This window comes from Pezoporus occidentalis, unplaced genomic scaffold, assembly GCF_034315485.1.
Source record: "Pezoporus occidentalis ecotype Australia unplaced genomic scaffold, CSIRO_AGI_Poc_V1 ctg340, whole genome shotgun sequence".
NCBI classification, from domain to species: Eukaryota; Metazoa; Chordata; class Aves; order Psittaciformes; family Psittacidae; genus Pezoporus; species Pezoporus occidentalis.
In genome coordinates this window covers 1,215-13,877 of record NW_026915377.1, presented here as the reverse complement: position 1 = coordinate 13,877, position 12,663 = coordinate 1,215, and the positions used below count along the sequence as shown (strand labels likewise).

The 12,663-nt window shown below is 51.5% G+C and overlaps 1 protein-coding gene across 1 annotated transcript; it reads left to right on the top strand.

Annotated features, from left to right (window-relative positions):
• Positions 1–4,792: 4,792 nt before the first annotated feature.
• Positions 4,793–7,553, top strand: LOC134169297 (acrosin-like). Its single transcript, XM_062629731.1, has 4 exons — positions 4,793–5,102; positions 5,595–5,860; positions 6,249–6,397; positions 7,014–7,553. Exons 1-4 carry the CDS (start codon positions 4,924–4,926, stop codon positions 7,551–7,553), a joined length of 1,134 nt encoding a protein of 377 aa, XP_062485715.1. The 5' UTR covers positions 4,793–4,923.
• The last annotated feature ends 5,110 nt before the right edge of the window (positions 7,554–12,663 follow it).

Genomic DNA, 12,663 nt, shown 5'->3' with positions numbered 1-12,663 from the left:
TCATTTAGGAAGTCTGCAGATGATCTCCTGGGTCCTGTCAGCATGGAGATCACGGGCTCCTGATGTTTAGCAAAGATCCGTTGCATTGCGCACCCTGCCGGGCAGGGCGGCTCACTGCCCGCCCCGGGGATGCCACTTTTTGGTCGCGGTATTAGCGAAGTCAAATAAAGCCCGTTCTGGGGCCGAGGGCACGGATTTAGAATGAACGATTTGCTTTCTTTTGGGCGCGTGTGTGGATCTGACGTTTTCGTGGCCGCTGGAGCTCCTCTGGCCGGATCGATCGCGGCGAGCGCTGGTGCTCTCTCCTCCATTGTTGCCTGCTGGCTGCCATTCCCACGGATGCAGCGAGATCCCCGAACTCCGCAGGTTAATCCCAAGAGGGTCCCCTCACTCCTGCAGGTCTGTACCACCGCCCCAGGAAGCGGCTCGTGTGGTCAATGGAGAGTTGTGGTTGCCCGCTGGGGTGGTTCAAAACTCTCTGGGATGCCAATAATCTCTCGCTTCTGCTCCCCTCGGGAACATTTGGTCTCCTCCTGGGAGGGCCACTCGCCACACACACTCCGACTTGGATTCCACTCGCCATCTGCAATATTTGTCCTGCAAATTTGACGCTTCAGCAGGAGCCCCTGGGATGGCGCGTGCAGCAGTACGGGCATCATCGCCTCCTCCTTTGCGGTTTCAGGTTTAATTCAGGGCCGCATAGGTATGGGTTCTGGGGCAAGATCACAACCAAAACCTTCATCCAGTTCCTCGTTACCATCACGGTGCCGGGTATCTCCAGCCCATATTGCGGGCTCTGCACAACGGATTCATTGCCGGATCTGTTCCGCTGAACCCGACCGCAGCACTCGGCTCCCCACATCCAATTGTTCCTGCTGAAAACCTGGCTCGGGTTGCAGCATTCTCAGGTTGTTGTTTCACTCCTGAGGTCACCAGCTCGTGCCCTCAAGTTTCCTCCGTTTTCTTCTGAAGTCAGGAGTTAGCCAAGTTTTCAACACTTGGTTTCCCGATTCCAAGGCAAGAGATTCTCCATCGACAGTTGTTTCGGGGGCAGGGACTATCTGATTGTCTTTTACGCGCAAGAGAAACGACCCTAGCACTGCACTATTCCTTTATCTTTCCCGTTTTACCTTTCCGCTGACTGCGAAACTGCTGTATCCGCTGACCACTTTATCGCCACCTCTCCAGCATTTTGGGGCCCCTTCTATTCCCGCCGGGGATGGTGCACACGCCCAACCCCGCAGCAGTTTCTCCCTGGCAATCCCGCGGGCGGTTACAACGACGTTTTCTGTTGCCTTCAGAGGTTCCACATTTGGCACAAAATCCCCGCTGGGATCCAGCCAGAGCGCTGAGATCAGAGGCGGGGGCCGGGCTGCGGGCTCCGCGCTGCGGGCTCCGCGGAGGCCGCTTCTCGGCCGGGTGGGGCGGCGGCCGCGCTCTCCTACCTGGGGCACACAGAGAGGGTGGAGCCTGAACCTAGTGCCTGACCATGTATTATGGCAGGGGGATCATTAAAGTCTCCTGTCAATCGCAAAAAATTCATAACAGATACAGCTTTCTGTGTCCTTGCTACCGGTGTAAGTCCTTCTTCCCCCGTTTTTTGTTTTTCCAATAGTTGTTTCAAAGTTTGATGTGTTCGTTCAATAATAGCTTGTCCTCCAGGAGAATAGTGTCAGTAGTAACATGGACATATTTCAGTTTCCCAAAAGAGGGTACATGAGTCACATCCATTTGCTAAAGCTGAAGAGGCTGGAGGCCTCGAGGGTTGACTCCAAGGCCTCTACCTACTGCTTGGCCTTGACAATCGTGACAAGATTAGTGATTTTTGTCATGATGTGATCTAAGGCCTCATACTGAGCTTTTGATAGAACTCTTTTTTGTTCTGCCTTTGACTCACCCTTTAAAAGGGGCATTGAGATCGGTCAGATCATCATTTGAGATTTGAGCTATTTTCGGGGATGTTGACCGGAGGAGCATGTGTTTGCACCATGATCCCAATGTTTCCAGTGTAGTCAGCATCAATTACACCGGGTAATACAAAGATTCCTTTCCTTGATGTTGATGATCGTCCCAGTAGCAAAGCACGTAACCCATGACCAAGAAGTCCATTTAATTGAGATGGAATACAGTGAACAGAAGTATCAGTTATGGTAAAATCTATTGCTGTTGCCACGTCAACTCCGGCATTCCCTGTGGTGGCGGAGGGGATGCAGTCCAGACACCCTGATTTTGTGTCATCGCGTGGGGTGGCATCGCACTCACATTCAAATTTCCCAACGGGGTTCTGTCTTTTTTAAACTTTGAATGACATTCAATTGTCTTGTGGCCAAATTTGTCACATTCAATACATTTGTCTGCAAAATCAGTAACACCACACTGAGGGGGGCGGGTTGCTGACCTGATTTTCTTTACAGTACGCTGCTTTTTAAAATGCCCCATCCGTCCACAGTTATAACATCTCATACCTTTAGTACCCCCAAGATCACCCTGACCTTGTTGTAGAAGGGGTTTAACAGCAGCGGCGAAGGCAGTAGCCATGTATCGAGCCTTTTCCTCTGCTGTGCCCACTTTAGAACATGCATCCATCATTTCTTGAAGACCAGCAGATTTTTGCAAAACCTGCAAAATACGCTTACAAGCTGGGTTAGCATTTTCCATAGCCAGAGACATAAGCATCGATTCTTTAGCATTAGATGCCAGATCAATATTCTTTTCAATAGCCTCTGTCAATCTGTCAATAAATTGCATATAGGGCTCAGTAGGTCCCTGCTTTACTGATGTGTATGAAGGATTAGGCTTTCCTGCTTCCGTCACAGCTTTCAGAGCAGCTAAAGCCAATTGCTGTGCTTGCTGTAAAACTTCAATTTTCATATGAGCTTGTACTCCATCAGGGTGAAATTGTCCCTTTCCCAATAACATTTCAGATGAAACACCGTGCAAAGGGTGATGAGGATTACACTCTGAATTCTCATCTGCAGCCCTTGCAGCAAGCTCCTCAAACCCACTTTTAAAATGTAGGAGCTGTGAAGGAGTTAATAAAATTGCAGCCACTCTGAGACAATCATTTGGAGTTAGAACATTACTAGAAAAGAAAGCAGATAACATTTGCTGTGTATATGAGGAAGACAACCCCTACTGAGTAATTGCTCCCTTAATTTCTTTCATGGCTTTCCAGTCCATAGGAGTCCAGACAGACTGTCCCTGAGAATTTATAATAACAGGGAATGCAGCGGGAACATCTATCGGTAAAATAGTACCGTCTATAACTGCATCCTGAATGCAGCCTCGCCATCTCATGGCACTCAGATTAGCTTTATTAGATGTAGGAGTCGGTGGTAACGGCACATCACACAGACTGATCTTATCTGTTTTTTTCTGTTTTTTTCTGGGGTTTGCTCCCTCTCCTCCCCCAATTTGTCCAGATGGTCCCGCAAGTCCTGCAATTGCTTATCTAAGGATTTTGTCCATTGCCCCCAGTTCCACTCATTTTGCAGCTCCAGTGGGAGCGATGCAAGCAGTGATGTATGTGGCGGAGGTGGGTATTTATTCGGAGTTACACTCTCTTCCTCAGGAGACTCCCACCCTGGCAAAAATTCTTGGAGATTAAGATTAGGGGCAGTAGCAGCATGAAAAGGGTTAACATCAGTTTGTTTTGGTTGCTCAGTAGCCACTACTGGCTCCCTAGTATCAGCTGGAACTACCACCGGTAAAGGCATTGTCGACACAGGATAGGGGAAAGGCGCAGGGTCCTCAAACATTCGTACCGTACTGCGTGCTGGTTTTTGACCAGAATATTTTATGCTCAAAACAGACGAGACTACCATGGCTGTAGCACCGGGTGCTGAATCTAATGTAGGTGCCGAGCCCTGCTGTTGTGAAGGCGAGTCAGAGAGAGCTGTAAAAACGGATTTTGCCACCTTCATTACGGCTAGAGTCCCTTTTAGTAGTAACCAGGGGGCAGAAAGAGACTTCGCCTCCTTAAACCGAAGAGTAACTTGATCCCACAGGCATGCCCCAATTTTTCTCCAAGTCCCGAGATCAAAAGCTTCATTAACCCCCTGGATCAGCTCTTTTTCTTTACCCAGAGCAACAATCTTTTTAACAGATTATCGTCATATTCTATCCCTCTCACTGAGAGGATATGCTGGAAGAGCTTAAGGATAACCATTTTTTTTTTTCCCATCCTAACCGTCTTCCAGACCCCGTTGGCTGTTACTTTATTTGCACTGCACAGTGTCTTCCGGGCTCACTAGGTTTCGTTCCGAGGCGTCTACCTCCCGATCCTGGTCCTGCCGGATCGAACCCAGCTGACGTCCCTGAGGCTCCGTGGTTTCCACTTTCTTCGGTGCCACACACTTTAATTCCTTCAGTTTCAATATGAAAAATATGGGGGGTCCCTGTTCGGGTACCAATTGCTGCAGAATATATACGGACTCAGTCAGAGATCAATATGATCAGACAAAAAGCCGTTTATTACAAAGCCTTAACCCCTTAAATACTATTTCTTACATGCACTTACAGTGATTTGGCATATTATGATTGGATACATGTCTTGAAGAGCCTTTGCAACTAGGATATAATTGTTTAAGCACAGGTGTGGGAACTTGACCTCGAAAGCTTGCCAACAGTCCACAGTTCTCATTACCTCAGTGAATTCCATCTTCTTCTTATCTTGCTTGCTTAAGCTTCCTCGGGCCTCTCATGGCCTTGCTGTATCTTTCAGGATTATTCAGAGTTTATGTACCAATTATCCATTCTCCTGTGAGAACACTGTCTCCACAGTGGGATGATGCTCATCTATGGGACACCCCATAGGGTCCCTTGTGCCTGCATCACCCAGTGGGGCGGGATGATGCTCGCCCTTCATCCCTAACCATCCAGTGTTGGGCTTCTGCTTCCAGAGGGACCTGTGGTACCCGTCCCATGGCTGATTCCTATGGGATGTCACACATCGTCGGGGGCGTGGATGTGCAGCAGGGCACCTGGCCATGGATGGTCAGCATGCAGTTCCCCACGGCCACCGGCTTCTCGCACATCTGCGGGGGGTCCCTCATCACCCTGCAATGGGTCCTCACGGCTGCTCACTGCTTCATCGGGCAAAAGTAAAGGGGAGAAGGGATTCCAGCCATAGGGAATAGCCAAGGAGCAGCTCCCATCTTGTCCCCTTCCCCATCCTGGATGCACTGGGAAGAGTGCTCAGGAGAAGGCTGCTTCCAGCTTGACAGTCCTTGAGCCTAAGGTGTGCTGGGGCAGTGCTTTCCTTTGGGCAGCAGCAGGAATGTGGCTCCTTCCCACCCCTCCATAGAATGGGATGGGATGGAATGGAATGGATCATGGAATGGGTTGGGTGGGAAAGGAGCTTGGGATCATCCACTTCCAAGCCCTTGCTTGGAAGGCAGGGATGCCTTCCATAGAGCAGCTTGCTCCAAGCTGACCTTGAGCACTGCCAGGGATGGAGCATCCAAACCTTCTCCATCCATCCCATCCCAGTGCCCCAGCTCCCTCATAGGGAATGCCTTCCTTATCTCCAACCTGCATTTCCTAGTCAGAACCCATCACCCCTTGTCCTATGGCTCCAATCCCTGCTCTTCCAGCTGCACCACGGATTGGTTCGTGATGGTCGGAATCACGGACCTGGCTTGGGCCAATTCCGAGACCCAGAAACGTTGGATCCAGAGGGTCGTGGTCCATGAATATTACACCAATGTCTCTGATGGCTTCAACATTGCCTTGGTGGAGCTGGACCAGCCGGTGCAGTGTGGGTACCACGTGCAACTCGCCTGCCTGCCCAATGCGGCACTCAGGGTATCCCAGGTCTCCGAGTGCTTCATCAGCGGATGGGGTGCGAAGGAGGCCAGAAGTGAGTGCCTGACGGCCCCGTTGGCCTTGGGATGCCGGGTCATGGATTCATGGAATAGGATGGAAGGGAGGGTAAAGCTCATCCAGGTCTACTGGATGTTGCTCCGACTGGGGATGGAGCATCTCAGCCTTCTCCATCCAACCCATCCCAGTCTCCCACCACTTCCTTCTCTCCAACTTGAACATCCCTGGTTCAGTTGGAACCCATCACCCCTTGTCCCATCGCTGAAGGTCCCTCCATGTCCTCCTTATGTTGAGGATGCAGAGCAAAGGGGATGCAACCCATGCCATGGGGTGGTGTTGATGGCTCCCATTGATCTTCTCAGCCCCAAATACCCCCATATCCGTCCCTTCTCCCCACAGTCCTGACCCTCTTTGTGTCCCCACAGCGGGGGCATCGTCCCCATCTGCCCTGCAGGAGGCCACGGTCCGCCTCATCGATGCCAAGCTCTGCAACAGCAGCCTATGGTACCGAGGGGCCATCAAGAGCCACAACCTGTGTGCTGGGTACCCGCAGGGTGGCATCGACACCTGCCAGGTAGGGATGTGCCACTGGGGCTCCCTTCTCCTCTCCCATCTGCAGGGCCTTGCTCTGCATCCCCCTTTATCCCAGCTTTGGAAGCACATCCAGCTCCTGCTCCATCATCCCTGCGCAGGGACCATAGAGGTTGGACCTTTAAGAGCATTGAGATTCCACCACTAAACCATGCCATGAGCATGGATTCATGGAATGAGTTAGGTTGGGAAGGAGCTTAAAGCATCCAGTTCTAAGCAAGGGGCAAGGATGCCTTCCATTAGACCAGGTTGCTCCAAGCCCCATCTATCCTTCTTCATCCTACCCATCCCAGTGTCCCACCACCCTCATAGGGAATAACTTCTTATCTCCAACCCAAGTCCCCTATTCCAGTGGGAACCCATCACCCCTCGTCTTATGGCTCCAATCCATGCTGAAGGTCCCTCTCCACACCCAAATGATGGAGAACCCTTCCATCCCCATAGGGTGACAGCGGTGGTCCCCTCCGGCATTGCCATGGTGACCCATCCCAATCCTCTTCCTCTCCCGTTCTCTTCCATAGGGTGACAGCAGTGGTCCCCTCTGCGTTGTCATGGCCACCCATCCCCATCCTCATCCCTTCTCTGTTTCTCCTCCATAGGGTGACAGTGGCGGTCCCCTCATGTGCCGGGACAACCATGCCAACTTTTTCTGGGTTGTGGGGCTGACGAGCTGGGGCCGTGGCTGCACCAGAGCCAAGCAATCGGGGGTCTACACCTCAACAAGGCACTTCCATGAGTGGATCCTCTACCATGTGGGGATGTTTCACTCCGCGGGAGCCTCCGTGACGCCCCCGGCATGGAGCCACCAGCACGTCTCGCATGCGCCCATCCAGCAGACGATGCCGGCTCCAACGGCCTCGAGCACCAGTGACATCTGCTCCTTCCCATACCGGGTGCTTGTGGAATTTGTCAGTCGGGTGCAGGAGTTGCTGCAGGCTCTAAGGGGGAAGAAGACTTGGGGAGCGGCATCGCTTGAAGTTGGCTTGAGCTTCAATAAAGTTGCCTTATTTTCCCATAGAGAGGATGCTTTGCATGCCTACCTCTTCTTCTGGTCCATGCGCAGGAATGGGGATGAGGGATGGAGGGCAAGGAAGGGTGGGAAGCGGGAACTGGGAATCAGGGAATCAACCAGTTTGTGAAAGACTTTCAGGAGCATCAAGTCCAGTCATTGCCCCACCATTAAAGCATGGCATGAAGAGGGGGGGTCCCCATAGGGTGGTGGGCGTCCCTATACTGGTGGAGGGGTCCCCCCTTATTTGCACCTTGTTTTGGCATCGCTGATGGTCCCCCGAGACGTCGAAGGCGAACTCATCCGGGAAGGCAAAGTCCCTGAGCTGGGAATCCAGGGCCTGCGCCAGTGCATCCGGATCCGGTGCATCCCGGCCCAGCTCCACCATGGTGGCAGCTGCAGGGATACAGGGATGACAGTGGGGAGATGGGGGTACCAAAGGGGTTCAATGGGGGGAATGCCAGCATCCACTGGGGGGCATTCCATGGAGAGGGTGCTATGGAGGGGTCCAAGCACCCATTGGGGGGGGTCCTATAAAAGTGTCCCATGGGGGGCATTCCATTGGGGGCCCATGGGGGATGCCAACATCAATTAGGGGAAGTCCCATGGGGGGATCTCATGGGGGGGTGGGGTCCCTACAACTATTGGGTGGGTCTAATGAGCAGTCCCAGCACCCATTGCGGGGGTTCTCATGGGGGGATGGGGTCCATTAGAGCTGTTCCAGCATCCATTAGGGAAGGTCTTATGGGGGGGCCTCATGTAGGGGTCCCAGCACCCATGGAGTGGATTCCATGAGGGGGGTCCCAGCACCCATTAAGGGAGGTCCCATGGGGGAGGTCCAAGCACCCATAATGGGAGGTCCCATAGAGGGGTCCCATGGGGGGGTACCAGTACCCACTGGGGGGGGTCCTATGGGAGAGACCATGGGAGGGGGTCACAGCACCCATTGGGAGGGGTCCCAACACCCATTGGGGGGGTCACATGGGGGGGTCCCAGCACACATTGGTGGGGGTCCAATAGGGAGGTTCCATGGGCCGGTCCCAGCACCCATTAGAGGGGGGCTTATGAAGGGGTCCCAGCACCCATTGTGGGGTTCCCAGCACTCATCGGGGGGTTTCATGGGGGGGATCCCATGAAGGGAGTCCCAGCAGCCATTATGGGAGTTTTTATGGGGGAGCCTCATGGGGGGGGGGTGTCAGCACCCACTGGGGGGGTTCCATGGAGGGTGTCCCATGGGGGGATCCCAGCACCCATTGAGGGGTTCCACGGGGGTGCTTCCATAGATTGGTCCCATGGGGGTTCCTAGCACCCATGGGTGCTATGGAGGAGGCTAGATGTGCGTCTCTGTTACCATCCACTCCCGTTCCTTCTTCTGCGTTGTTACACTCCCATTCCTTCTTTCTCTTTGTTAATCAAGTCTTCCCTTTGGTTGTTTTTTACAATATGATTTCCAGTTCCTATCCAAAAATGTACCTCCGTCTATACGATTGCTGGAGTATAGTACAGCTGCTGAGACTGCATTTTGGTACTTCCTGGCTATGTTGAGGAGTTTCTCAGAAAAATATAAGCCAAAAGAGACATAACACAACCCACTGGGAAAGCAGGAGTGTTGGTGGCAGTAGGCCAGGAGGCCCCTCTGAACAAGTCCCTCTGGTCCCTGAAAGCAGAGGCGTGGGATGTGCTCATGATGCCTTCACTGCTGCCATTGTCAGGGTTTTCTGATGTCCTCAAAGTAAGCACTGTGAAAGGTTAACCCAGGACTATGGTTTTCCTGAGTCTCTAAGGCTTTAGTCTGAGAAGTTTTCCTTGAAAAGTGATCGCAGTCTCTGTGTTTTGAGTCTTGTGCTTGGAGGAAGCATTTGCAGAAGTGTCACTGAGGAGTAGTCATGAGCACTGTCAAGAAGCTGTTGAAGACCGATGACATTTCAGTCCAAAAATTTACTCTGTGGATTTGAAGAAATCACAGCGAATGTTAGTGAAACTGGTTTTGCCAGGTTGTGTGGTTTGTTACCAGTGCACCGTAGAACAGACCTTGGTGAAAATAATTTAACCTTGTAAAATGTGAGGCAGTTGAGCTAACCCCAGTTTTAAAGGGAACTTGTATGTGCAGTGAAATTCCAGAAGCTGTCAAGTGTGAGGATCTGGGGTGCAAACTCCTCAGACTGTCCCTTCTTTACATCACAGGAGGTTTGTCAGGGGTAGGAGCAGATGCTATTATTATCATTCTGTTTCCTGACCAGTTGCTTTCGGGTTTCAGCCGTAAAAAGCTTTTGGTTGATTTTGGTGCCTCCTTCTGACCAGCTAGAAACAGGCAGCTTTCACAGTGTAGCGTTTGCCGATAATGATTTTGCAGGCAGTGCACACACAGTGTGCTCAGTGCGAGCGGAGGAGCCACAGTTTTTGCAGGGGCATTTTACAGACCTCACTTCTCGGAAGCAGGACTACAGATGCCTGTAACAGTGCCTGGGTTGTTTCAGCTTAAAACCGTGCTGTGAAAACACCTTCTCAAAAGTTAGCATTCTTTAGCTCACATACTTCTTTAGACCAAATCTTCTGGTTTTGGAGATGTCTTGGCATGAAACACCCAGGATCTGCTTGGGATTTGTTTGGTTGGTTTTCTTGTTTTGTTTTGTTTTGTGCTTGCAGTGTCACCAATCACAATAGTAGAATTTAAATATCAATATGTGCTGTCAGGTTTTGAAAGGTAGGATGTACAAGCACCCATAACCCTGATGTTACTTGTCTTATATCCACTTCCATAGGAACAAGATCACTCTGTTTCACTTCAACATTCTGAAATGTGCAAGCCCTGTAGTGTTAATAAACGTACAGCGCCCTACAACGCAGGTGAGTGAAGTACCGAGATAATGCATTCTCCCTGCATCTTAGTCATGGTGCTTAAGAAATAGACATAACTTTTGTTTGATTTAAAAATTTATATCCATCAAAAGGTAACATGGCTGGTTTATAGACCACCTGTAGCACACGGTCCCTGTAGCCTATGGTGGTCAGAAGAAATACACAGAAATGCACAAGATTGAGTGTTTTGGATAAGAGCTGACAAAAAAAACCCAAAACAGTCTGTTTAGCTGAATGCAGCAATTTGTAACTTATGAGTTCATCACAAGCAGATGTTGAGCAGTAATCAGTGCATGCAGAAAATACTTCTGATCGACATCTAGGGCTTTCCAAAGTAGACGTGTTCAAGAAGATGTGCATACCCCCAGTGACAGGAGTATTTGGGTATGATTACTGCCTGCGGCACTTTGCAAAGTGAAGATCTCGAAGGCTTGTTCTTGCCATGTTCCACAATTCGCAGTCCTTTGGCTGTGCTGCAGCATCCCATGTAGCTGTGAAATAAACCCAGTTGCTGAGCATGTGTGGGTTAACATCATCCTGCTGATGTTTTTCCATGAGACCATTTCACTGACCTGCTTTGTTGAACAATTGCACAGTTATGCTCATCTGTTCCATCTTCTGAGGCAACAACCTATGACATGGAGAGGTCAGAGTGTAAGCGGCGGCGAGGAGAAGCAGACAGGCCAACCCAATATGGTTGCCTTTTTATAATCATTAAGCACTGAGTCAAATAGTTCATCACCAAACTTTCGCCACTCACTCTTCTCAAATACTGTATTAGGATCTGCAAAAAAAATCTCTTAGCCTTCCCTACAGCCAGTAGACCTGCTAGCTGCTTTAGAGTCTCAGGCTCAATTCCCCGCTTTTATAAAAAGCACTGTAAAAAGTTCAGGGCTCAGTTCCCCGCTTTTATAAAAAGCACTGTAATAAGTCCAGGGCTACCTCTCGGTCCATTTTCATGGCCAGCCTTTTCCGGATCGTCTTCTTCTGGGTCGTCCTGTAACCTCGGTCTCCGGATCGGCCTCCCGACGCAGCAGTGTCTGGTTCGCCCCAGCGGCGGATTTTTTCGGTTAGTCCAAGCACCCGGGTCCGTCACGCCACCGCAGCAGCATTGCCCGCGCTTCCCGGCCGCTGCCGCCGGCGCCGCTCACTCGCCGTTCCGGGTCCCCGTCGACCGGGGCCCTGTATCCCGGGTCCCCGCTAGTCGGGGCCCTGTATTCGGGTCCCCGTCGACCGGGGCCCTGTATTCCGGGTCCCCGTCGACCGGGGCCCTGTATTCCGGGTCCCCGTTAAACTGGGGCCCTGTATCCGGGTCCCCGTTAAAACGGGGCCCTGTATTCCGGGTCCCCGTCGGCCGGGGCCCTGTATCCGGGTCCCCGCTAGTCGGGGCCCTGTATCCCAGGTCCCCGTCGGCCGGGGCCCTGTATCCCGGGTCCCCGCTAGTCGGGGCCCTGTATCCCGGGTCCCCGCTAGTCGGGGCCCTGTAATCCGGGTCCCCGCTAGTCGGGGCCCTGTAATTCGGGTCCCCAGTGACCAGGGCCCTGTAGTCCGTGTCCCTGTTCGGGCGCCATTTGTAAGCGGCGAGGAGAAGCAGACAGGCCAACCCAATATGCGTGATAAGCAACTTCTAGTTTATTTGTGACGCAGTTCACACATATATAGGAGTGGTATTCAGCCACTCCTTCTTGGCATAACAGTATTGGTTAGCCCCCACAGCTTCCTCCACATTCTCCTCCCAGGTCCGGTCTCCGGCCACCTGTGGGGGCCACCCCCTGCCTTGCTTGCACAGTCCTCCAGAACTCTATGGTTCTGCTCTTAGAGTCATTCTGCAACATCAGAGGACTTCGGTGAAGGGCTGCTCTGATCCAACTTTGCTGCCACAGTAATTGTACTGTGTAACTAAACTGCAGGTGACCAAGTATGGTCTTGGCCATGTTGATAACATTCAGTGAGGTCCGGTATTAATCTGGATGAGGGTTGTTACATGGTCACCAATTTTCTGATTCCAAATGTTAATTGTCTTTATTTGACTGTCATTTAAAAATGCTTCCCATTCCAGCTTGTCCTTACTCCTGATCCCTGGCCTTGATAGATGTTTCTGGCCTATCAGTTAGTGTGACCATATGGACTATTTGACACAGCTGAAGAGATGGAAATCTCCAGCAGGGAAGAGCAAGAACCCTCTTAACACTGACCAGCTGCTGTTGGAATGGAAACTGTCTCTGTCAGAAACAGGTTTGTTCCAGGAATCCCTGTCTGCTCACATGCAAACACTGACACCGTTACCCTGCAGTCTTTAGACTCTGTTACTGGAACAGTCCAGCCTGTTCAGAAATCCTGAGGTCATTGTGTGCGATGTGACTGGGGCTGTGGGCAAGTTG